This window comes from Lates calcarifer, linkage group LG12 (genome assembly GCF_001640805.2).
Source record: "Lates calcarifer isolate ASB-BC8 linkage group LG12, TLL_Latcal_v3, whole genome shotgun sequence".
Taxonomy (NCBI): domain Eukaryota; kingdom Metazoa; phylum Chordata; class Actinopteri; family Centropomidae; genus Lates; species Lates calcarifer.
In genome coordinates, this window is record NC_066844.1 from 16,523,841 (window position 1) to 16,550,867 (window position 27,027).

Here is a 27,027-nt window from a genome sequence, read left to right on the forward strand (position 1 = left end):
TATCAATCAGGCCTCTCCTTAATTTCCTCGTGGCTGACTGCATTTTGGTCAGCACTTTTCAAAGCACAAGTGACATAATGCTCCATATAACTCAAAACTAGAGGAGAGACAGGATTATTTTCTACATGTAGTAACGTAAGTAATTTGTGATATAGCATTCACAGATAGTTGTAAATGGTTGTGGTCTACTTTGTCCTCTGTCAGTGAAGCTTTGGCATAGGTACACTGGGTAGGGGTAACACATGGGTTACTGGGGTTTTAAGGTTCTGCTAATTTGCCAATACATTTGTTTTTTAATTCAGTGGATTTTCATTGGTCTGTAAGGCCTTTGTCTTCTCTCCAGCAATGTCCATTTCTTATGTTAAATAGCACTGTTTTGTTTACAGGGGCTCACCTCCCCATTTCCCTGTGCAGGTCAGCACCCTGCAGCTCCTCTCTCCCTCACTCTCTTCTTGCCAATGGCCAGTTGATTCAGGGAAGTGGTTTAATTCTCATGCAAATCCTGCCACAACACCAGTCATTCACTCTGCTAATTACACCAATGTTGGGACGCTGACTTGCTGACATCATACCGGGGTATTAGCATGCAGGGAGGAGAGAGAAGTGTGTGTGTGTGTGTGTGTGTGTGTGTGTCAAGCCAACCAGAGAGGGCACAGAATAAGACAGGAAATCGATTACTTTGCCTTCAAACAAAAGCTTTCAATATATTTACATTCTGTACAGAAGTGAATAGAGGCCTGTGAAGTCTGCCTGTGAGAGGTTAGAAAAATAAATTTAAAGTGATATGTGATTTGTTGTGAACGTCTTCAAACATGCAAAATCACCATTATAATTCCTTAATGATCAGTAATAGTCCTATTAATGTAGCCAGTTGTAATCATTGAATTAAATAGACTGTAGCATTAGTTATATTGATGTTTTCAGAGAGAACATACGTTTTATAAATGTTTGCATGTTCATGTGTCCTAGGCCTACACATAATGTAAAATTGGCTTTAATATTTAAGTAGCAAAATCTACAAACAACAAAACAAATTTTTGAAACAAAATCAACCCCTCCACCAACCAGATGTGAATTTTTCTTTAGCTATATGTGAAACTAATTGACCTTGGACACAATTAAAAAAATGAATAAATAATAAAAAAAAAAAAGTTAAATATTTTTTAGCTTTTCCCAGAGCTTTCAGCCACATCTCATGGTCTTCCTCAGCATCTTGAGCATGTTTAGTTGTTTAGTTTATAACATCTTTAATTACAGGTGCAGATTGGTGGTTTAATTTGGTTAAAAGATATTATATAACATTGAGCATATATAACATAAAGACAAATGTACATTCATGGGGTAAAAAAATAACACAATTTGCCAGTTTAGTGGGTTAAACTATGGAGGCATTCCAAAACGTTTCGCATTGGTGCTTTTATTTTTGAAAGCGTACACCGGAAATCGCTATGTTATTTATACTCACTTGACACCGGTTAAGGATTAAAGCGCTGCTAGTCAGTGGGTCGGTCAGCAGCGACCGGTGCAGCTTCAGTGCTCCGTGTTTTTACGCACCGAAAGTCCGCTCGGATCCTTCACTCAGACTCGGCAGCGCTGTTAAACCGAACCACCACAGGAGGTTTCTGTTTCATTCGCTGGGATTGAAAATATTTCCGTGGAATCTGCGCTCTTGTTTGGATCTGTGACTTACTGCAAAATTTGGAATCTGTTTTGTTTTTTTTACGCACCTAAAGTTGGCTCATGTTCGCCTAAGCTCAGCTCCTCGTTTGCAGAACTCCTGAGTGTGTTTGTGGAGAACAGGGGAGGGGTGGGTTGACAAAGGGCTTTTAAACGGAGGGGGATAAATGTAGCAGAGGGGTGCAGACGCACAGCTTGAGGGGGTGAGAGCCGGGGGTGTTTTCGTGGCAAAGCCGTGGCGTTGGGAGTTTGTGTGACAAAATTTCTGCGATGAGGAAGACGCATTTTAAAAGTCGCTCCACCACAACCAGCACCGAGGTCAGGGCTATGGTTCCAGCCCTCAGCCGCACTTTGTAAGAAGGTAAGCAGCAGATTATTGATCGTGTTTATTTTGATTTTAGGAGCTGTTGACCGACGGTCAGTGTGTGTGTGTGTGTGTGTGTGTGGGGCGGGGGGGCTTTCGATGCGTAATGGAAAAGGGAATGTGTCACAAATGTATCTGACCTTAATCAGTTTTCTTTCTGTGTGAAAGTAGACTCAGAACTCAATTGAAAGCCATCTGCCAAATTTGAAGTCACTGATCTTTCAAAGAAAAAAATCACCTTCTTCAAGCCTTTTTAAATCGACACTTCACATCATTTAAAACTTGGTGTTATTCCGACAGAAGAAAGCAGAGAGTTGTCGGACTTGCACTGTAGCTCTGCTTCTATGGACGTGTTCTCTCTGGCTTCTATCCCCCACCCCACCCCCTGTAGCGCAATGGCCAGGCTACTGTGCGCTTTCCAGCCAGTGAGTCTTTGTTGTGCAGCCTCTGTGCCATATGGATTGTAGATTGCTTTGTAAATAAACACGTAGAACAAGGCCTCTGCAAAATATTCCAAATGTTTATTTCCGCTCCAAATCAACTCGTTACAGGATGTTTATCTGGTCAAGTGTTGTAATTATTTGACTCTTCCTAGTTAATTAAAAGCTCTAATTATTTCCTGTAGTTTACTGCGAACTGCTTTGGAAACAAGTGGCATAATCGCATCTCCATGGCAGTTGTTTTTAGGAGAACATTACAAGACTCCATACAGGTCAATTGACCCGTTAAAGATGGATACTTTTTGCCAGTGTAAAGGGTCACGGAATTAGCACATGAATGTACACAGGGAGAGAGAATGGGGGGATAAAATGAATAATGTGGCTTCAGCAGCTGGCTGCAGTATCACTGGTCTCCTCAGGTCTTGAGAGCAGCGCAAACATTAACTGAGCTGTCAGGAGCCGAAAACGCCAGGACAACATTATTTCTGACGTCTACAGCTGCCTCTGGAAGAATGTTAGTACCCAATGGGTCGCTGCGTTTTCCAACTGACACTGTGAAAGAAAGGTCAGCATAATATTACAGCAAAATTCCTAGAGGTACTGAGTTATTTTCACCTCAAATGCATCATAAGCCAAGAAAGCAAAGCCAGTTACTAGATATTGTTGGTTTTCAAATTTGTTGACAATTTAGCACCAGGTTACTTGTGTCTCATGGTCTCAAGTCTGTACTGAGGTTGTCCCCACCTGTCTCCACCATGACTTCCCCCCCCCGCTACCATTCAAAGCAGTGTCACTTTATGGAACAAGTCAACACTGCATGAATAAGTAATATGATCCAGTCTCATGTACAGCGTGGCTGTAGCTGAAAAGAGTCCAGTCTGATGTACACAATGTCTCTCACTCCTTTTGCTCTCTCCTTCCCACAATCCACTCAAATCCTATTCCATCCTTAGAGAGAGACCAGAGAGAACGGGGGGTAGAGTTACAATACTCAGCTTTTTTCAGTTTAGTTATTTTTTTATAAAAGCACTGTGACTGTTTGGCCATGATTTCTGTGTCATGTATCTGTGACAGTTGAATTTCCCAGCGTAATTTTGTTCCTGTTCCACTTGCTTTTTGGCTCTCACTTATTTTGGCACAGGAACTCTTCCTCATACCACTCTCTGAGAATCTAAAACATTGATATTAAAAATGTTTTTTGTTCATTTTTCCAAGTTAAATGGTTGTCTACTGCATGGGACAGCAGAAACTACTTCAACTAAGATAAAACAGTGAATAGCATTTAACAGTGACATCATATGTTTCTGTATTGTACTTCCACAAGGCCAGGATGTTCACAAGAGATTACAAAATGGAACCATCAAAACTGAGGCAGCAGAGGTTGAGATATCCTGACTTTTACTTCCAAGTTTTGGTCAAACCCCAGAAACACTGAAACCTGCTTTTCCCCTAATGACATCACCAGGGTTATTTTTTCAAATCTTATGAGAGATCCAGGCTCCAGAGCCACAAAAGACACTGAGATGTTGAGTGCCACTTTAAAAACTTGTGGGAGCTAGCTGCTAGCAAGCTGTTGCATTGTGCTGTTGCAGTTGAAATGCCAAGGTGCTTATATGTTGCTGTCAATTACAGTAGAAGATCCATCGGCTTGTCAAGGCAGTTAGAGCAGAGGCTAGCTGAAAAGAGGGCAGGACTTTGGCTCCCTATAATTTGTTATGACAGGTGGATGCAGGCCTAATCTCTGTCCTCAGGAACACGTTGCATCTGGTTCTTACTAATTGGCCACTAATAGAAAATGTCTTTGTTGAACCTGATTCTTGTCAGGAACACCTCCGGTCATGTTTAACTGTGATTAACTCCTAATGGCTCTGAAGTCGACATGTAGCCCACTGCAGGTACAAAGACTTATAGAGACTGTATATGCATGTATTAGTAATTTGTGAAGGCAGGGCCATTTCTTAAAGCACTTGAAAATTCTAACAACACCTTCAAAACACTTAATGGAAATGTTGTATTCACCAAACAAAGGGCTGATAAAAAGAAAAGAGTCTGTCCTCCGTCTCCCCCACGTCTTCCAGAGAAAACAAAAGCAGAAGCAGGAAAAAAGAAGACAAGACTTGGCTCTAGTGTGCACCCAGCTGTTCTCTCCTCTGGGCTCTCCTTTCTTGACATCCAACCCCAGCTTTTGTGCAGAGCTGCCATTTAAAGATGGGAGTTTAATCTGGCCATCTAGAGTGATGCCATGGAAAGGCTGCAGCGGTTTTGGGAGCTGCTCAGGAATGGGAGTGGAATGAGACTTCTGCTTCAAACCCTGCAAGGCTATACTTCCGCGACTGGCTTTTGGATACAGTTGAATCAAATGGCTCTCTAAAGCTTGAGTTGAATAGTCTCCTAATCCTAACCCTAGAGTTGGGGGTAGAATTCCTATCTCTGTTTTTTGCCTTGCAAAGATAATTTCCAAGAGTCAACATTTGCTTTGCTTTGGAGCATATTTAGTAAGATGAGCACATTTAATAAGATGGCAAATCTACTCGACAGGCTTTACGACAGTTTATCTGGCCAAAGTTGAGACCATGTATGCTGAAGATCCTGCAGCATTGACCTAAAACAATTGAAGTCTCTGTAACCATCAGAGGGGCTTCTCAGATGCTAGTTACGCATTAAAAACACCCGTTACCTGGGTTACGAAGCTAATCTAGAAGGGTGATGATAATTAACCTGAAGCGGTGAATCATTGTCCACTGACATCATGGTCACAGGGATCACTAACCAACAACATACCCCCCAGGTCTTAAACAAACCTCACACTCAAACGGGCCAATGATACACCAGCATTTACATCTCCCAGGGGATGAAGTGCCAGTCACGTTTGAATAAAGAACAAGCCTTTTGACTTTCCTCTGTTTACCTCAGAGTCATTTATGAGGCGTCAGTGATTTACTTGACTTGCGTTACCAAAGTCTCCAAATCTCTCCTAATTGAAATCATGTAGATTACAAGGGGAAGCTCGGGGATTAAGTTTCAGAGGAGGGGAAATCCCAGGCATGTGCATGAAGCGTGTTGTAAATCATGAGGATAGAAGGGGAGGGAAAGAGCAACAGGCCCCCGTAGGCTTACAGTATCTCTGCCAGTGCTGATGTGGAGAGATCAGGATGTTTGCAAGGTAAATCACTGGAGGAAGGTCATCATTACGCATCTGGTCTGAGATAGAGTAGGTCAGAAAGGTGCGTTGCTCCAAAGGTCACAAGATTTTCTGCCTCTAACTCCACAGAGACTATAACAAGCGAAGTGTGGGGCTGGGATGTTGTGATGTGTCCTCTAAGAAGGAATGTGGCGTGAAATGCTTTCCTTCAGGTCCACTCTGCTCCTTCTGGCTATTTGTATACTCTTATCTCCAAGTGTCCCCCCCCCAGCCCAAGGCAGAAATAACTGCGAACCAGCTGGCAGCATGTCAGAAGAATTGAAGAGGTGTCTATAAGTGTTTCTTGTCTCCACATTTGATGCACTTTCAATCATCTTCTTCGAGTGTGTGTTTGTGTAGATTTTGTGTGTGTCATCCAGCTAAGCAACCTTAAATTAGTAATGACTGTGAGGGTGCTGGGCTTTAATGAGGCAAGCTGCGTCGCCCCTGGCTACAGCATCATGCCGCTGGGACAGGGATTTGCCAAACACCCTTCTACCAGTCAGCTTGTTTGACAGCTGCTTGATGACCTCGTCTGCCTTAGCTGCATCGCTGCTCCATTTATCATACCAATCGGTATTCACGGCAGAGATTTCTTGCCACTTCGTGTGTTTTGTTAATATTTATGGAGTCGGTTTGTGAAGTGTGTGACTTGCCCTTCTGCAACGACAGCAGAATCTGTAGAGGTCTGCCGTTTCTGCTCAGGGTGGTGTTGAAAGCTGTAGCAGACAGTAATAGGTTGTCAGGGTTCTCAAATGATGGTGGAGAATTCGTCCAACTTTAGACTTATAGATTTGTCTGTTTTCTTTTTATGGATTGTATGTCATATGACCAGTTGTTGCATGTCAGTTGGATGTTTTGCTTAGAAAGCTAGAATGGGGTTTCCCACTATTTCCAGTGTCTGGTCTGTCATTGAAATATATCAGTGCTAAGCCAAATAGACTTAAGTGCTCTGTTAACCAAGACTCAACCCTTGGACATGAAGCACTTCTCTGAAAAAGAGACAAGGTGAGTCTTGGCCAGCTCTCTACACAGTGCTGTCTGAGCTCCAAGCACTTTACTCTAACAGATGCACAGCCAACCAGGTTGTCAGTCTGTCAAACAGCGTCCTGAGTGTCCTTAAGCTCCTCTCTACGGCTGTCTGTCAGACAGGCAGCTGTCTGTCTGGGGAAGGTAATGGGATTGTCTCCGTGGTTTGGCTGCCTGAGGGACAGCAAGGGTTAGTGTGATGCGACCCTCTGGCCACCCAGAGTTTCCTCTTCATGCGAGGAGCTTAGACATGTCAAGGACACGGGAATCTGTATGTATGCTGCCTCTCCTCCCTTTGGATTCAAGTAAAGACCTAGTAAAGGTGGCCTATATTTTTATTTTAATCCTTGCACTCAGGTATTTAACCCATATCCTTTTCTGCTTTTTGTGAGACGTCTCACAGGTTCTGTGTCTTTCTCTGAGGAGTAATCCCTAGACTGTTAATCCCAATATTTTGCTATACAACACTCAAGAATAGTTGTTTGAGTCCATGAAATATAACAACTCTCTTTATTACTCTCTGGACACTACTGCAGATGAAAGAGCAGGGAGAAGGAGGAGGAGTGTCAGTGTCAAACACTCCCGGCCTTCTCTTCTGTGGAAACTCACACATGGATACTTTCCATTTTATAGCTGGGTGGGTCCCCTGGCTTGAGTAATGAGAGTAGAGAACTGTCCTGGCTAAGCATCTGTTAGTGTTTCTTGCTAACCTTGTTCATGGGGAATTGTGTGTGTGTTGTGTGTTAGTGTGTTTGTACAGTACTGTTTTCCATCACTGTCATTGGCTCTATTCTGCTAATTTCCATAGCCTGTTTGTGATTATAGCTTCATACTTGATACCCCAGAGGATTGGTGAGCATTGTAATTGTGGCACCCGCATTTTACTGTGAGAGCTGCAGTGGGAAGCCTTGACCTTTAGACTGTGTGGAGTTCACATGCTTTATGGGTAGAGGGTCTGCAAATGCCTTATGCACTTTTGAACAAAAGTTGAGGAGTTTTACCGAATTTTAAAGGGGGGGTTCGCTATACCTACAACCAAGTAGGTTGAACAACAGCTTTTGCTTTTTTCTCAGCTTCTCTTCTCCTTTTTCCCATTGAAAAAAAGCAGTTTGGTTTATTTCTATTTTCTTTGATTAATGGCAAGATTCAGAGGCCCAAACAGCCTCTCCAGTGTGACGTCTTGTTTCTGTTGAAACACTATCGCTCCAAATGCAGCTCTATTTACATAGTGATTTATTAAACTAAGGGTTTGTTTTCACCCTAATGGTTGGGTATTCTGAGGCATTGTGAGTTAAAATGTTCAAAAGTTACTTTCAAACCACAAATCACACTTTTCAACAGCATAATTTAGTATAACTAAATAACTGCTTCCTTCAAATCTAAGCTGAGACTCATATTCCATTAAGTCTTTTATCAATGTGCACCCATTGAACAAAAGTGTACATACAATGTTGGCTTGACATATGTTCTCTCTGTCTGTGTTTTCTTCCCCACGGTAGGAAGATCTGTGTGCACTGTAAGTGTCGTCGTGAGGAGCATGCAGTGCCAGCCATGCCTGTAGAGATGGAGAAGACGGTCACCAAACTGATGTACGACTTCCAGAGGAACTCCACCTCAGATGATGACTCTGGCTGTGCCCTGGAGGAGTACGCCTGGGTGCCACCAGGACTCAAACCTGAACAGGTATCAACATATTTTCACTTAATCTAATCTAGACCACATGATGCTCACACTGGACAGTACCTCTGATTGTAGAAACCACAGAGTGGCCTGATTTATAGGTCTATTTGAATATGTAGTTTGCATGCCAAAAGTTTTCATCCATGCCACATTGACTGTCCAAATTGGAAATACCACTACTTAAAAAAAATTGAGGCATGTGGGCATTTGAGCCCACAGCTTTGTGTTTTCCAAGAAAAGGGCTTTCCTCTATTTTCAACGTATTATTTGTTGTCTCCAAAGCAGGTGTTAAGGACGGAGTACACTGGCAAGTCTGGACTTTTAAAATTGGATCACATGACAATTAAACTTCAGGGATCACATAACAAACACACTCAGTGAACTCAGATTTCTAATTTGCACACCAAAGAAAATGTCAACATCACCTCAGTGTCACGGAGAGGCCAGACAGAGGGGATAGAAGGATTCCAGTGATTTCAGAGGTTTCAGTTATAAAATTTAATAGATTCCAGTACAGTAAGTTGTGAACCTAATAAAAATTCCAGACATTACACTACATATAGTTTTACACACCTCATGCTTATATTTTGTAACTGCCCACTTCGATCTGCATCTCATGCAGCTCTAAGTGGCCAGTTATATGATAGCTCAGTGGTTATGCTGACTGCGCCTTCTGCAGGCTAATGGGTAACAAGGATTATTGGCTCCAGCAGTCAAATTAATCTCTAATTCATTTTGCCTGCAAACATGTTTACAGTAGATTTCATCGCCCTCACGGAGGCTCGGCTAAGCTCACATTAAATGGCCCCATGCTTGTTGAAGAAAATCCTCCTTTTACAATACTCTGTTGAGCCATCAGTGTGCACATGTGGGAGGGTTTCCAGTTTTATAGGACAATAGAAGCGTTTATGGAAGCTGGTTTCATTTTGTTGATGAGTTGAGAGCAATGGACTGGTCAATACAATGTTGGCACAGCCCCCCTGTTTTCACCTCAGAGGACTGAGCAAAGCTATTTTTCATCCCCTCCCAGGGTCACATGTCTAACCCTGAAGTCAATTAGGTTCTCGTCTAGGGGCAATATGACCTCAGGAACAGTCAGCCCATATTGGAAACTAGGCTGTGCTGTAATACAGCAGCACAGTGCTAAACAAACTTGATGGTATTGCTAATTTTTGCCTTTTGACAATAAACATGGATAGAAACAATCAGCCCTGGTGGAAAAAGTGTGATGTTCAAGAGCATTTATATCAACCTACATTAAATGTACCCATAACTTAAGCAATTTTGATTTTCCCCAAGCTGATGAGCAAGTCACTCAAGCTGTGAAAACATGCTGTGTGACCCATCACAGGGGAGCGGAAGTATGCCTGATGTGGGGCTTTTCAGTGCCCTGATTTCCTCCGCACGAGGTAGACACAGAGAGAATAGGGAGAGATGGTAAACACAAAGCTAATCTCCAGGATCTTAACGGTGGGTTTGGGTTTCCCCACAGGGAGCCGGTGTTGTTTATAAGTCTGCTATTCAGCTAGCAGTGGTGTAAAGTCACAGCTCAGTAACGAGAGATTTCAGCACAGGACTGTGGTATTCAGTCAGATATATCTGAGGATTATCAGGGATAACTTGGCACTTAGTTGGGACTGATCAACCCTCCCGTGTGTGTTTGTATTTCTGTCAACACTTGATGAAATACAGTCTCCGTAACAGAACATGAATCTTTATCACCAAATAGAAAGCCATTACTGAGTGTGCTGGAGATGTTATTGGAGCTGCGGTGTGAAGGAGGGCCTGCCAATTCTCTCTCTCCCACTGTCTCCTCTTGCACTCTTCTCTCCATCCTTCTCAAATAAAATTCTTGAATGTTGCCAAGTTACAGCTTGTTAAGGCCAAGAATGTTACTCAGCAGTGGCCTGTAACTTTTGATTTTTTTTAATCATCACGTAGGAATAGACTCTGTTCAACATTCACCAGGATCTGATTTTAATTTACAGTTGAACATGAAGCATACTTTTTCAGACTACCCACATGTGGGATATTTGAAAAGAAATTCAGTTCAAGGTTATTCATGCAAACTAGAGGTCTCTCCAGGTTCTGAAATGGACCCGCAGCTTGGATGTGGATAAATAAGTTTCAGACAACAAAGAATCAGTCTGAAAAGCACATGAGGCTAGTCTGACCTGTTTGAAAGTGGACCAAAGGACAATTAGACCCCCTCTTTTCTGAGTTCAAGGACTATGAAGACTGTCAGCCCCTGACCTGACCTGATTACAGCCAGCAGCTGTGAATGAGAGATAAATGATGAAGCTATAATAAGAGATTGTGTGGTAAATTGAGTGTTTTACCCATAACTAAATTCAGGTCAGAGTTCAGGTCATTCGTGGTTCCCAGAGGATCAAACCTGCTAACTTTTGGTGATCCCGTCATTATTCATCTAGCGCCACCATGAGGGTGTTTAATGTTTATGAGCAAATGTTACCACACTAACATGTCTAACTGAGATGGTGACAATGGTGAACATTCTACCTACTAAACATCAGCATGTTATCATTGTAATTGGGTGAATGTTAGCGTGCTAATGTTAGCATGTACCTCAAAGTACTGCTGTTCCTAAATGCAACCTCACACAGATGCTAGTTTGACTGCAGACTCTTAGTCTTGTTAAAGTGGCACCCACATTTTAATACATTCAGTATGGCTTATATTTCGTGCGTAATTATCCCATCTCAGACCTTTTTAACTTTCAAACGCGAATGAATTTGCTCCCACAAAACTGTGCTGTACTACAGTGCTGAGCCGCGGGCATCTCACACATCACACATCTCAGCAAAGACGTGAGAAGAAAAAGGACAAAAATGAAAACACGGCCATTAAATCCACTCTCTTTGCTATGAAAACACCACCGTTCCCACCATGTTTGGCTGTTACAAACAGTGTTTTCTCAACAATATAATATCTATGTCCACTAACCACTGTAAAGTGGCTTGTTGAGAGAATGTCAGGCCTGGTGCCTGGTGGTGTCTTTTCCTCTGGCCGACTGGCCATTAACAGCAATCGAAACCAGCTGTGTGAGGCGATCACTCTTGTCACTCAGTTACAAAGTCCTACCATTCGCTTTAGCTTTTAAAAACACTCCTTTCAGTACAGTTCCTAATTCTGCCCTGTCTTTAGTTTGGTCTGCTTTCGATTACAGTTATTATCACAAGCTGCTCCTCCTGGCTCTCGCTGCAAATGTGTGTCCATTATGTGCGTGTGTGTGTATCTGTCTTTAGATCTTTTCCTCGGGGCAGTGTGCCTTTCACCTCCAGATTGTAACCCTGTTGTTGTTGGAAGCATGTTTCGTAATTAATCATTAGCAGTACGTATGTGTGTGTATGTATATATGTATGTATGTGTGTGTGCGTGTGCATCTGGTAGCATGTCTGTGCGTGTTTTTCCTAATGTTCTTATAGGCCATTATATGATTTATCAATGCTTGACCACAGTCAGTCTTTCATGGACTATCCTGAGACACTCCAAACCCCACGGCATCCTGAGCCATGCTGCTGGACACCGATGCCGCGTCCCTCACCAGCACCGGTGGAAGCCAACAAAAGCAGAGCAGGAGGAATTAGGTTACACTTACAACAACTCCTGCTATAAATTCATCTCAACAACAAACATGCTTCTGTATGGGCACTTCATAAAGTCTGCCCTTGATGTGGAATGTGACACCTCAGTTCAATTCAACTTTTAAGATAAAAGAGCTTTTGAAAGCAACGCGGTTTTATTTTAGGTCTTTAGGCACTGATGCTTGGCTTCATTATTCAAGTTAATCTATTTGTGTGTGGCGGACTTTGTGTTATTGCCAAGGACAAAGCTGATGGCTTCTAGTAAGTAGATTCATTCAGTAGACAGATAGGTCATTAAGATTGGCGTGACCCAGTCAGCAGTTATCGATCATGTCGTCTCCCTTTAAGTCCTCATCCTGCTCTGTTGTTTTTGGTTTCTGTTATTTGATCAAAGATTCTTGTTCCCTCTTCTACTTCCACTCTTTCCTCACCCATCTAACATTTTCATTCTGTCTGCATTTCCTCTCCACACCTCTCCTCCTCCTCCTCCTCTCTATCTTTGACCTCTGTCTTCAAATTTCCCTTTAAAACCCTGTGGCTCTCGTTGTTTGCCCCCTCCCTCCTCCTCCTCCAGTCCCATTCATATATGATTGCGTGACCTCTGTTATACCTCAGGCCCCCTGTTACAGTGTAATAAAAAAAAGACTGCAATAAATAACACTGAGATGACACTTATTGTCTGCCGCTGTAATGTGAAGAATGTCCAAGTAATTTTGGAATGACCAGATTAGCATTAATCCTGCTGTCGCGCGCACACACTGCTACATGTGTAGGTATTAATCATGTATTTGTGTGTGAGTGTGTGCACATTAGGGCGTGCACATCTCACAGGTCAGTAATACATTCCTATGTCAATGTGCAGAGATGGAGAGGTGAGGTTCCATTAAGTCTCAGCTGGTGGGCCATAAATCAAAGTAATTTTAAGTGTGTGTGTGTGTAATTTGTCTTTGTGCAGTTTTAATATTGAACTGGCGAAAATTTCAATGATAAATTAACTGCTTTGTGTCATTTATCACATAAAAATATAAAACATTTCAGCACATTTCAACTTCTCCAGTTGAGGATTTGTAGATTTTTTTCTTTCTCATGTCATTATAAACTGAATTCCTTTAGGTTTTTTGACTGTTGTGCAGCCAAAATAAGCAACTGACTGTTGACTGTAGGAACTCTTGAACATTTTCCCTTATTTTGTAACATTAAATAGGAAGTCGCTAAATCGGTGAATGAAAAATGATAATCAAAAGTTTAATCCATTATGAAAATGTTTGCTTGCTGTCCCCACATGTGTATTTGGACTGTCATCTAATTAAAATGTTGTAGGTTTGTTGTTGCTCTTCACCACTCTCATTATTTTTGTGTCTTTGTCTCCTTCTCAGGTTCATCAGTACTACAGCTCCCTGCCCGAGGACAAGGTGCCCTATGTGAACAGCCCAGGAGAGAAATACCGCATCAAACAGCTGCTCCATCAGCTCCCACCCCACGACAATGAGGTGAGAGTTCCAAACTGGCCCCTTCCCCCCACCACCACCACCTCCATCCATCCATCTATCTCTCCGCTCATCCCCTCCTTCAGGGCAGTACAGAGATAAGAGGGGCGAAGGGAGGAGACAGACACAGGCAAAATGGAGTGTATCTTCTTAATGGGTGGGAATGACATAGTGAGGTGTTTGCGCGTGTGTAGCTGCCTTTTTAAGCATTTTACATCAATCATTCATTACTACAGATAATCCTGAGACATTAGTATGACTGTCATAAACAAGTGGTACCATAACGACACTAACAATCAAATGGAATTACCATTTTGTTTTACTTCATTATTCAGCCCAACATCTGGTTCGTGTTAGCCATTTTCTGTTTGGGAGAGGGAGTTTTTTTCGTTTTGTGCTGAATGACAACAGCAAAGCTGCCATTGCTATTGATACTATCACAGAAATGTACAAATTGGGGAATTTTTATTTCTGTAAGTACAATCAGTGCGGCTGCCTCAATCTCTTCGATGCTTTTTGGAATTCATTGGTTTTATTTTGCAGGAAATCTTAGGCGTTGAGTCTTTTTCAATTCAGTTGAATTATTTATTGTCATTGCACTGTTGTGCAACAAAAGTCAAAGTGCAACTCCAAGTGCAAAACAACAATGACATACACACACAGCTCAACATACAGATCAGCAGACATTATATAAAAACTGAGTGAGAAGCAATTAATAAATTAGTATGCAAATTGTTGATAAATAATTAAAAGAATTGCACCAGTAAAACAGTAAAAACGTTTTTTAAAAAAGCTCTACTTCTAATTCCTGCTGCACAAACATAGCTTAAGATGTCTGGTTCTTGGAATGGAAAAATGATGGAAGTAATGAAATAAATAGAATAATCACTTCCAGCATGGTCAAGAAAACCCAATTGGGAAACTATTTAGCCGAAAAAGGCGCATTTCCAGTTGTGAGAATTAAAGGTCTCTTAATTCTAAAAAAATGCTAAATGCTGCCTCTCGTTTGTCTTTTTCTCAGACAATATTTTGACACGTCACCGTAGGAAAAGCACAGGTGTAGATAATAAAAATGGATGGCTGAATTCCATTTAGCTACTTCAGTTTCATGGTCCTGGTATTGTTTATGCTGACTCACTGTCAGACTATTATGACTTACAGGGACACATGAACAGAACCATTGTTAATGTTTTTAGTAACACCTGTACTGTCCTTACTCTGACAGATCAAAATGCCCACTGTGAATAGTGGTACATGCTGGCAACAACACCAAGGCTGAGGAGTGATATGTTGATAAAAACAAAAAGACGCAGATATCCACCTTCAACTGTCTGTATCTACATAACAGATCAAACTTGACAAATGTATTGTGGTGGGTGGGTGTGTCCAGGTACGCTACTGTAACAGTCTGGATGACGAGGAGAAGCGCGAGCTGAAGCTCTTCAGTAACCAGCGCAAACGGGAGAACCTGGGCCGTGGCAACGTCCGTCCGTTCCCCGTGACAATGACAGGGGCAATCTGCGAACAGGTAACTGACAGAAATATCAAAAACATTGTTTTTGCATCACTAGAGGGAAGATACATGACAAGATCAGAGATGATCTGAAAGCAAGCCAACATTTCATGTCTAAATGTCATTTCTGCGCCACGTCCCGTGACATGGGTGAATTAAGCGTGACTGGATCAAAGGTGCGTCATGTGGCGGGGGAATGAAAGCAATGAATACTGTGAGTGACATACTGAACAGTCTGCTGGCATTTCAGGTCTTTTGTTATGATGTATGAGAGGTGCTTTATGTTGACATATAAAGGGCAGAGATGCCACAGTTGTCTGCTGTTTAACATGTACTTCGAAAGTCTTGTTCTCAAGAGGATCTTAAGGTTTTGTACGTGTGTGTGTATATTGTGTCTCAGTTTTCCTCTACAATACCAGCTGTCACATTCAATCACACAACAACAATATTCGTTTATCCTCAAACATTTAAAAATTACACAAATTGCCATAAATTGCTCCATATCTTCCTGAAAATACAGGAAGCTCACAGCGTACCCAGTGTCCCATCAATATTTTAATGTGTTGTTTACATGTATTCTTGTAGTGGGACCTTATGGAACTACAGAGTGCAATGAAATGTGTTCTTTGAGCAGCAAACTAGCACACTTTAGCATCCGCTAGCCGTTTGTTACAAAGTGCACAACAGACTCAAGCAAAGTGGAGCTACTCTCTGTTGTGTCTGTGCCCCGGGTGGGTAGCTGCTTTAAAGCTTGTATTTCTCATCCACTAAGCAGACACACCGACACACACAAACACACGTAAGTGAGAGAGCAGATTGTTGGGAGAGTGCGTATTGATTGAATTCCCCATCCCCCCCTTTGGCCTCCTTGCAGCAGTAAGCTTTGTGCCAGTTAGATAACCTGATTGTAACTCTCCCTCCGTCTCCATCCTCCCACCCCTCTAAATCTACTTTGCCTACCTGACCCCCCTCCGCCCCAGCACTCCCTGTCATTTATAGCACTTCTCTACCTTGACACCTCCATGCCAATCTCCTCTCCTTTAATCCTTCCATTTATCTCTCCCATTTTTATTCCTCCCCTTTGCCCCATTCTCCAACAGCCATTTAACTCCCTCTCAATATCTCCCCCTGGCCACACATATAAACACACCCTCGTGCTCTCACTTTAGCCCAGTTTTCAAGCAAAATTGTATTTAAGACAGAGACACACCGATCTGATACACTGCACTGGTATCAGCACCGGTGCTGACCTTATTAAAGATCCCATGAGAGTGGAAATTTAACTTCTTGTATTTCTTGGAAAACAGTGCAATCTTCAGGTGGTTATCTCCTGTAGAGTTTAAATAATTACTTGCTTGATTTGTCATTTGAACGTTCTCTTGTTTCAGCCCTGCAATTAAGTAAAAATGTATTGCTTTCTTTGCCTTATGTGATAGTAAAACAATTTATTGACAGTTTGTGACAACAAGGGAATGTGTTTATCATGTTTTCATATTTACAGCATTTTTTGTAATGATCGTATATGTGAAAAAAACATCTTTATTGATCAGTGGATGTCACATGACCTGAAATTATTTAGATTTTAAGCTGAGTTAGAAAAAAGGAGCGCTCATATTGGATTGGTACCCGGCATCGACACCACCCTGACTTTAGGTGTCGGACTTGAGAGAGAAACAGTGGGATCCAAATACTGATAGAAAGTACATTCCAGCAGTCAATTTAAAAAAAAGGTTCTTCTTCCTCCATCTCTTTTAGTGTGGAGGCCAGATAAACGGTGGTGACATTGCTGTGTTTGCGTCACGGGCTGGTCACAGCGTGTGTTGGCACCCTGCCTGCTTCGTGTGCAGCCTGTGCAACGAGCTCCTGGTGGACCTCATCTACTTTTACCAGGACGGGAAGATCTACTGCGGCCGGCATCACGCCGAGAGACTGAAGCCACGCTGCACCGCCTGCGATGAGGTGAGACACGCCTGTATATACATAGACACACACATGCCTGCACATTGATGATCATGCGCCATCACCTACTTGAGCGTACTGTGCCTCAAATGTGGGACAGTGTTGTTAGAGCTATTTATAAAATATTTACAAGTACACATTCTGCACATATGCATGCCTTCATACGCACCAAACTGCTGTCATATGATGCTCACACACTCTGTCACATTTTAACACATGCAAAGATTTTTCAAGTCTAATGGGGTCAGCTCTCAATATCTTGATCTCCAGACCATTAACACTGACTTACTCTGTCTGCAAATGGGGACAAGGACACTGTTAGTACTTTAAAAAGCACCCCAGTGATTCAACAGCAGCGTAATTAAAAGTAAATGCACCGTCTAGATTTCACCAAGTCCCCACACACATTAGCCTCCTACACAAGTCAGTGACAAGGAGGATGATCTAAGAGTACTAAGCTGCAGAGGAGAAAGTGGCCTGTGTGGAGGGGGGAAGGAGAGGGCGAGCCGAGCCTTTTGTCCTGTCATTCAGCGCGCAGTAATAACCCAACTGAGGTTTTACCTCCAAGGACCTGTGATAAACGATACTCTTTCGTATCTCTCTTTTCTTAGATCATCTTTGCAGATGAGTGCACAGAGGCAGAGGGGCGTCACTGGCACATGAAGCATTTCTGCTGTTTCGAGTGTGAGACGGTGCTGGGGGGCCAGCGCTACATCATGAAGGAGGGACGACCCTACTGCTGCTCCTGCTTCGAGTCCCTCTACGCCGAGTACTGTGACTCCTGTGGGGAACATATTGGTATGCTGCACCCCTGTCCAGCTTCTATCACTGTTAACACAAACTGCATTAATCGCCTGCAGGTCATGCAAAGGAACCTTTACAAATATATATATATATATATATTATATATATATATATATATATATATATATATATACATATATATATGCTAAATAGGCCTACATGGACACATGGAAGAATTTAGTGGAAGGTGATCGAGTTGCAAGTGTTTTGAAGGAGGATAAGAGAGTGACCTCATTTTTTATGGCAAGTAAAACAGGAGAAAGTGAGCTACAGTAGGAAGGATGTGACATGACTTTTTTTAGCAGTTGATCACTGAATATCATCCACAGTAAGGCATTTGAGGCATGGGTACATAGCAGAGGGCCACAGAGACCTCAGTGTACAGAGCGCAAAAATATGCACAGTATATATCAGGCTTACATAGACACAGTTTGAAGGCAGCCTGGAGCAAAAGGATTTCCATTGCAAGTTCACCCCCAAGGTCTGTTTTTATCACAGAAACAAATTTTAGTATTTCACACATTTCGCAGTGTTACAGGCAAACCCAGTGAGAGAAGAAACTGGAGTATTTTTCAGTGGGAAACCTTCATATTAGCACCTCTTGGCCCCATGCCACCTCCTGTTAAGAACTCTGCGTGCGTGTGTGTGTGTGTGTGTGTGTGCGCTCCCCTTCCCTTCCCTCCCCTCCCGTGTTCCCCTCCCCTCCACCCAACAGGATGCCCAGGTGTGATTTTGGCACATACCTCTCAACAAATTTGCTCTGTAATTATTTGTCAGACAGGATACAGAAAAGTATTTGGCTAAAAAGCACAACTGATTATAAATTGAAACCATCAGAAAACATGCTGGAACCAGATGGCAGCCATTAGCAAATAGCTGGTTTTCTTTCCCTCCGAGACAACTTGAAACATACTCAAAATGCGATGTGTTTATATAATGCTGGGCAAGCTCCATAATGAGTTTGCCCCCAAGCGCAGTCATGTGTTGCAGCCTCCGGCTCCATTTTTCTTGCTCAACAAGCAACTTGTAATATGCTACAACTTTCACATAAAACTGCATTTTTAATAAAGACATTAAGATTTTAATTTCAAGCAGTTTGATAAAGTTTTGTATTTTAAGCATGCTATTGTACACAAGTCCGGACAATCATTTTACCTAAACCCTATGATTTCATGTATTGTTTCTCTTTCCTGCAGGCATTGATCAAGGCCAGATGACATATGATGGGCAGCACTGGCACGCCACTGAGGGCTGCTTCTGCTGCGCCCGCTGTAAACGCTCCCTGCTGGGCCGGCCCTTCCTGCCCAAGCAGGGCCAAATCTTCTGCTCGCGCTCTTGCAGTCTGGGGGAGGAACCCAATGGCTCCGACTCCTCTGATTCAGCCTTCCAAAGTGCTCGCTCCACCAGAGAGTCCAGACGCAGCTCGAAGATGGGGAAGAGCGGAGGAGGAGGGGGTGGAGTTCAGGCTGAGAGATTTTCAGGTGAGGTGGACCCTCTGTCTTTACAAATGGATCTTCTGAGTCTCTCCAGCCAAACGCCTAGTTTGACCCGCGAGCCGCCCGCCTGGCAGAACCAGGAGGAAGCAGGTGATGGGTATAATTATGAATCCCAATCAGACCCAACTGCCAACCCCACCCCTCTTCAACTTCTCAGCCAGTGCAATGTCAGGACTTCCTATAACCCTGCCTGCTCTGGACAGAACAATCAACAGCAGGATCACAGGATCAAGGAGAATGCGGGCTTAAAGAGACCCCCCATCTCAGCGATGAAAGGCCACTCTCTGAATGAGACGTGGTTCCAACAGCCCGCTCCAGAGGAGTACTATCCACCCAAGCTGAGGACCCAGAAGAGCTTCACCGAGGTGTCCCATTGCTCTCAGCACCACAATGGCTTCTCCTCTGACAAGCGCTCGATCAGTTTGCATGGCTTTCAGAGGGACCGGGACAGAGATGCAGGGCCTCCAGCAGCAACCCAGGTGGCAAGAAGCAGGAACCCCATCAATGCACTTAACTTCACAGAGCAACTGACCCCTCTAGAGCAGACCCCAAGAGGATCCATGGAGTCCCTGGCCTTGTCCAATGGTACAGGTGGGTACAGTAGTAGTTTTTAGAGCTCTGTGTAGTCATATTGTCTGTTTGGTGCCAAGTTTACTTGTTGTTGGATATTAAGATCAATAAAAAAAACAATTTCATTCAACTCTGTTTCCCTTCAGGAAACTCAGCTGATGGAGGAGGAAAGCGTCAGGAGCACCTTTCTCGTTTCTCCATGCCAGACCTGAGCAAAGACTCTGGAATGAACGTGTCAGAGAAAAGCAACATGGACACCCTCAACTCCTCAGTGCAGTTTCGTAGCTCCGAGTCCATTCACAGCCTCACTGCCAGTCAGCCCTACATGGAAATGGATCCCCCCAGGCCCTCCCAGTACAAGGTGCAGTACTGTGACCCTCCTGGCATGGGTGGGGGTATGGGCATGTCTCATTTACCGCCTGGTTTCACCTTCCAGGAGGAGGATAGGGTGAGTTTAGTGAGCAGTGCAAATGCTGCCCGCCTGCCACCCATCAGTGAGCGCAGGGTGGGAGGTGCTGGAGGAGGAGGCGGTAGGGGGGCAAGTGTCCGGATAGATGCCCCAGACGAGACCCCCCAGAGGCGCCGGCACCACCACCACCGCTCCCGGAGATCCCGTCGTTCTCGCTCAGAAAACGCCCTCCACTTGGTGGCAGACCGAAGGGTGAGACCTCAAGAGAGACCACAGCTGCGTGTCCGAGAGGATTATGACCGTTTCCCGCCGCCAAGGAGCGCCAGGGATCAGTTTGGTGTAGGAGGAGGAGGAGGAAGATACCAGCCACAGCTCTTCAGACAGTGCCCCAGGACCACTTCAGACCTGACGCTACAGAACCCCGGGGCCAGCCGACGCACCGGCTTGAGCCAGTACTCCTGGGATGATTATGACGATGACGATTGGTGCTCTACCTGCTCCTCATCCTCCGAATCAGAGGATGAGGGTTACTTTCTGGGTGAGCCGATCCCCAGACCCATCCAGCTGCGCTACCTCAGCAACCAGGAGCTTGTCCACAAGTACAACAACACGGGGATGGGAGGACCCAACCGCAGCGGGCAGTTACACACCCGCAAACGCAGGAAAAGCAAGAACTGCATCATCTCCTAACACCCTAACATTTGGCACAGTAAATGATGCTTTCTCTAACCTTGTGTACACTAACATCCTCCATCTGGAACAAAAAAAAAAACAAAACTCACAGTCCATTTATTCAGTGTTGTTGAGTGTTGAATATTATGTAATTGAAAGTCAGTGATGAATTACAGTTGGTTAACAGTGGAAAAAGCAACAGTGTTTGCATGTTTGTTCATTTTAATGTTTCAGAATATCTCCTGAGTATTAAGGCTGTTACAGTTACATGCACAGTTCTATCAAGTCACAATCTTTATCAAAAGCTGACGTGCAATTTTTTTTTTTTATCTTAACTTCATTTCCATGCAGCAAACAAGTGTGCAAGGTAGTCAGTTTGGTACAGTTTAGCTTTTTCATGCAATGTGATTTAGATATAGGATATACTGTACTATTGTATTCAGTTCATAGTATGTACATAGATAAATGAATTAATAATTTCACTTTAAGTTAAGGAAGTCCGTGTAAATATGGTTGTAAATGAGGCCTCACATATTTTTATATTTTGTATGGATAGAATCATTTATGTATTAAATATCTATAATGTAGAGATAGAAAATAACAAAAACAACGTATGCATGTTTTATTTGGCTGACCTGGTCCTGCATTTGGAATAAAGGAGTATTTCAGTGAGTTTTTTGACAGTTGGTGTTTCTCTCCAGAGAATGACAACACTTGTGTCTGGTGCGCACAATTGAGCGGAACAGTCACCTTCTCCATCTGTTTAATGCATAAATGAATGACAATGCGGTGTAGGGGTTGATTACAGAGTCATCCTCCACTGGCATGTTAATATATGTACTTAGACAGTAATGGGTGCAGTCACATTCAAACACACAAAGCTCCATTGTCCTGGAAACAGATGTAACTGAAATTCTGGTTTATTGAATCAGCCTATACATGCTGGAAACTGCTGACAAAGGTCTAGGCATTTAGCTAATGAAATCTGGTGACGATTTGTTTAAGTATTTTTTTAACCACACATTCCACGAGGCTCTGGTGGATTGCTGTGTCAGTCTGTGGGTTCCTCACGTCCAGGTTGAAATATTTCATCAACTTGTGGATGGATTGCCGTGACATTTGGCAGAGACATTCTTGTTGTGCTCAGGATATATTTTAATAATTTCAACGATCCCCTGACTCTTACATAGGAAAGCCATCATAATGTCAACATTTGAATTAGTCCAATAGCTTGGTTTATGACCAACTACCTGCAAAATTAATGATATTCCCCTCAGCCTCAGATGTACTTTTAGTGTTAATTGGCAATGCTGACCTTAGCATTTAGCTCAAAGCACCACTGTGCCCAATTACACCTTCAGCTAGCTTCTAGCATGGTTGTAGCCTCTTAATCTGTTTGTAGGAAACAAGTCAAATCTGACCCCTTCTGTTTATATATTGGCATATAAAGTATAACAGATTGTATCTTTAAGTGTTAAGCAGTGTCATATTGTAAATTGGATTGCCTCTGACGTCCATGTGGTCAGGGGATTACTGCCGCTAGCCCCCATAATCCACACACACACACACACACACATACATATGTTTGGAACAAGGTGTGTAAACGCCAGTGTCTTGATTAGAGGCGTTGAAGCACTAATGCCGTTGACATGATTGGCACATTAGTGCGATTACTTCACCTAACCTCTTGTTCCAAAGCGTGTGCTCCAGTTTTGATGTTTACTCTGGGACACTGGGATAGCTCCCAGACAGGGAGAAAAAGAGTCCTAATTTAGTCAGCCGTGATATGACAAAACCAGCTGCATAAACACGTGAGATACATTATGTCAGACTGTTGATGGCCTGTTCTGCAAGTGTAGGCTTTCCCCTGCTTTTAGCAAGTCTTCAAACTACGGCTGCAGACTGTTAGTCACATCAGCAGAAAGTCTGGATGTGTATCACCGTAATCATTGTCTCAGTGTAATGAGACATACCCTAAAACACACACGAGCCCGTGTCTTCAGTATTGGCTGTTATTGTTCTTGACACAAAAGCTTCCCTTACATCATCAACAATGTAGCCCATATCAGTTTGTTTCTTTATTAGTCCCTTGCCGGGTCTTTACCCCAGTGTGTGTGTGTGTGTGTGTGTGTGTGTCTATGGGGTGTCTCCATGTGTTTAATTAAAAGCAAATGGAGGCTGTACAGTGAAGGGTGCCACAGATTGCAGCCATATGCTTCCTGGGCCGTGCCATATTCAAGGTAGCGGATGGTGGGGAGATAATCCTCAAGTTGCGTGGATGCTTCCAGTTGTGACAGTCGTATTGTCAGCCAAGCTCTTACTGCCAGCAAATTAAATCCATGAGAGGTTAGCTACTGTCACTGCGCTAAGCTTTTTTAGCCTTAACTTGAACAATAATGTTTTCCAGAACAGGCATTTGGTCTATCTTAGCATATATTTATCATGTACAATAATACTGATCATAAACACTAAAGATATTTACAACATTTGGGACTACAAATTTCCCATTTAAGTATCAGCACAAAGTCTTGCCTCTGCTTTTTCTGTCACTAGTCTGTATTCTTCTTTGCTACAGCTGCATAATAAAAGGTTGGTATAATACCTGTAAAATAGTGTAAAATAATTTTGTATTTTTAGAGAAGTATAGATTGGCTGTCTAAAAAATCTAGATGTAAGCTTGTTAATCATCAGAGTTAATCACACCTAAAATAGCTACTGAGATGTCTAATGGAGCTAAGCAGCTGAAGCTTTCCCTAATCAGAGAATTAATGCAGCATTCTGAACAGAATAAAACTACTGTTGCATGGAAACACGGTTCAGTGTTATTTAGTACAGGTTAATTTTGAGTATGTTCTTGAATTTTTATTTTCAGCTGTAGAAGCAGCTGACTGTTTAGACTGGAGGAGGAGTATCGTTCAGGCTTAATTCAACACCCATGGAAAGTAAAAGTAGTTTTTAGGGTGCAAAGTAGTCACAAAAGTAAAACAAAAATGTCATGTGGTCACTTTTTACAGTAGATTGTTATATTACATAATGAATTGCAGGAATCTTAACTAATTTTGCGTATGTCTATTTTTTCCTCCCACAATAATTGCCCATTGAATTAGATTTACTGGTTTACTAAGGTCTTACAGAGTAGTCAGTGTTTGGAGAACAGACAGCAATCCTCTTTTAAACTCTGAGGTATGTGTCTGCGCTGAATACACAACAAGCAAATCAGGTGACAATGTGAAAATAGACAGAGGTCCACTTTAAGGTTTGGTAAACCCTGTTTGCTGGGATTACAATAGTCTGAACTGCATAGAAAAAGTTAGAAAATTGGAGCACAGGGCTTCATCATCTGACCTACCCATTCACCTACCAAGCTTCATTTTTAATCTCCCTTAGATATAGATTATGTGACATTGTCATTTTGTGACAGTTAACCATTAAAAAAGTATTTCAGCTGATTTTATGTAAAATCAGACATTTTTAAAATAATCCTACACACTTCCCCTAAAGACATTGAAAAAAGAATCCTATCTTAACTATTTTGTAAAGAATGTGTGACCTACTGTATGTCATGTCCATTTTACTTTAAGGTCTTGAAGGTTAAAAAAAAAAAAACTGCATTCATTTCATAAACCTTTCCATCTGAGTGCTCCTATCACCCAAGCAGGCAACCTTTGTGTAGTACCTGTGTATCAAAATCCACTTCACTCAGAAAATGTACTAGTTTAATTAATAGCCACACATATGATTGTGCTTGCATGTGTGTGTGACAACCCAGATGCACAGCTGTCATGAGTGGAAGCCATTTGAGTTGTTTTGAGAGACTCCAAAAGCCATAATTACCGGTCCTTAAGAGCAGAACGGCTGCAAATTACAGCTGTGCTCTGAGCAAACTAAAATAGCCTGATTCAATTATTTACAAATGAAGAATGCCAATGGTGTTTTATCGCACACACAGACACACACAACCAGCTTACTCTCATAGGCACGCAAGAACACACAAACTCTCTCTCTCTCCCCCACACACACACACACACACTGAGCTGGTGAATAGGAGACGCGTGACAAGACAGACTGAGGCCTTACCAGCAGTCTCCACTCTTTTAGCTTTATCATGTGTGTTCAATTACCATGGCAAGAATGCACCAGAACAATGTCGACAGATGCACAAATATGGCATCACAGTACCACATCATAAGCCAGATAGGACCAAAAAAAAAAAAAAAACACTTTTTCAAGGTGAAAGGAGATTAAACACCTACAGGTTAAAAGCAGCTATTTTTCAAGATTATATTATCAGTGGAGTCTCTCTCTCTCTCCCCTGGGGTGTGAATCCCCAGTTTTCAACACTATATCCGGATATGCCCAAGATAGTCACTCTATATGGCCCGTAATCCCCATCTAAGGTCACTAAGGGCATCAGGGGATTTTCCTCCCTGATCGCCCACTTACAGAATCCCCTCTGTTTAGCAATTTAGTCCCACTGTCCTGTCTGACAGGCTCACTCCTCTCCTGAGGTGGATGTGTTAATATCATGTGACAGTAACCCCACTGTCCATCTGCTACTTCTCTTCTCTTTTCTTCCCTCCTCTTCTCTTCTCTTCTCTTCTCCCAGCCATCCCTAACTGTCTTAGCTTCCTGCTTTCTCACTGCAAATCCAATTGCAGACCCAAGATGTAATTACCTCCAACAAGTTCCTTGCTGTTCACATTCAAGAAGTTCCCAGCTGTCTGCAGAAAAAGGATAGTGAAAGATAGTTAAGTCGTCATGAATGGTATTAGACTTGTCGACCTTGACTAAACCGACTAATCTCAAAATGCATTCTCACCCACTTAAGCATGACCTTTGCCCTTCCACTGGCCTCAAGTGTGACTGGTCAACACTTTGTATCCGACTCTGCTTCACTTCTCAGACTAATCCCTGTTTCAAGAGACTCCATCTCAAGTTTTTGCAAAGTTTTATAAAAGCAAGTAAACAGCATAAATAGGACTCATGACACACTCTGAACCATTAATTAGAGCTGATAATGAGTCTCTATGGGGCCCCTTATTAGACCTGATTGTTGTCTTTCTGCCACAGTGAGAGAAAATAATAACAATTCATTTCCAGTGTTTGCTCAGTCTGACACGTGACATGAAGTCATGAAAAAAAAAAAAAAAAAAAAAAAAACTCCTGCCAGGTTTGGGTTAATCCTCAGATCCAATGGCTCGAGGGGCACCTCGCCATAATGCAGAATGGCGTGCTGGGTACCTCGACGCTGCGCTGCCAGAGGGCTCCGTCTGGTTCATGATATCAGTGCGCTCCCCACCCCACCCCACCCCACCCCCCTCCTCGCTGTGACTCATTAACAAGCTCAAGTCCCAGGAGGGGTCCCATCTGTGTGCCACCTGTACGAAATCAACCACAGCTAGCAACATTTAATGCTGGACACGTTTGTTTCAGTGCTTCCCTTAAGCATATTACTTAAGTGTCTGTTGTGTCTATTCACTTATTTCCTGCCTTTTCTTCTCTCTCTGTCTCTTCCCCCAGCTCTCTCTGACTTTCTGTTTAGCAGACATGATGGATGGACCGATTAGTCCTCCAGCTGTAAATGAGGCAGCGAAAGCCTGTGATGTTGACTTTACAGTGACACATTTTTCCAAGACTTTCCAAGAACCACAAATTATCACTACATTGTGATTTATATAAAGGCAAATGGGCCATTTTGTCTTATAACATTAGCAGCTGTTGCTATAGCCATTTGAGGAAGTTTGTGATGGATGAAATATATGAAGATGTTGTTACTTGTTACTTGTTAAGTTTTCATATTTATTTGGATAAAGGTCTTATTAAAAAACTTTGGCATGATATACAGTATTTCATAGTGGCTTTATTTTGCAAAAAAAGCTAATGTAAACGTACATGTAATATAATGTGGAAGACAACATTTGATCATACGTTTTGATTACAGTGTCCTGGGGGTGGGGGGTTTTCTCATAATGTAGCTATTTGTACAACAAAAAGTGGAGACCACACGAGTCGTAAGAATGAGTTTATTTCTAACTGACTGAGAGAGAGGAAAGAGTGCCTCAATTAAACCAAACTGAACAATAGGGTGCTGTGAACAAAAAACAAATGTAACCAAACCAAACATGCCCAAACAAAGACTGG

At 42.7% G+C, this 27,027-nt stretch overlaps 1 protein-coding gene across 3 annotated transcripts in view; it reads left to right on the plus strand.

The window, feature by feature from the left end:
- prickle2b (prickle homolog 2b) overlaps positions 1-21,558 on the plus strand; it is an 87,319-nt gene extending 65,761 nt beyond the window's left edge. For 2 of the 3 annotated variants that reach the window (XM_018700314.1, XM_018700316.2), the window contains 7 exons: positions 8,191-8,374; positions 13,353-13,466; positions 14,854-14,991; positions 16,732-16,935; positions 17,547-17,733; positions 18,936-19,826; positions 19,952-21,558. In XM_018700314.1, the coding sequence (XP_018555830.1) occupies positions 8,191-8,374; positions 13,353-13,466; positions 14,854-14,991; positions 16,732-16,935; positions 17,547-17,733; positions 18,936-19,826; positions 19,952-20,904 (2,671 nt within the window). In that variant the 3' untranslated portion in view covers positions 20,905-21,558. Of the gene's footprint in view, positions 1-1,456; positions 2,039-8,190; positions 8,375-13,352; positions 13,467-14,853; positions 14,992-16,731; positions 16,936-17,546; positions 17,734-18,935; positions 19,827-19,951 lie in introns of those variants that run through there. The other variant, XM_018700315.2, reaches the window with a different exon arrangement.
- Positions 21,559-27,027: the final 5,469 nt, after the last annotated feature.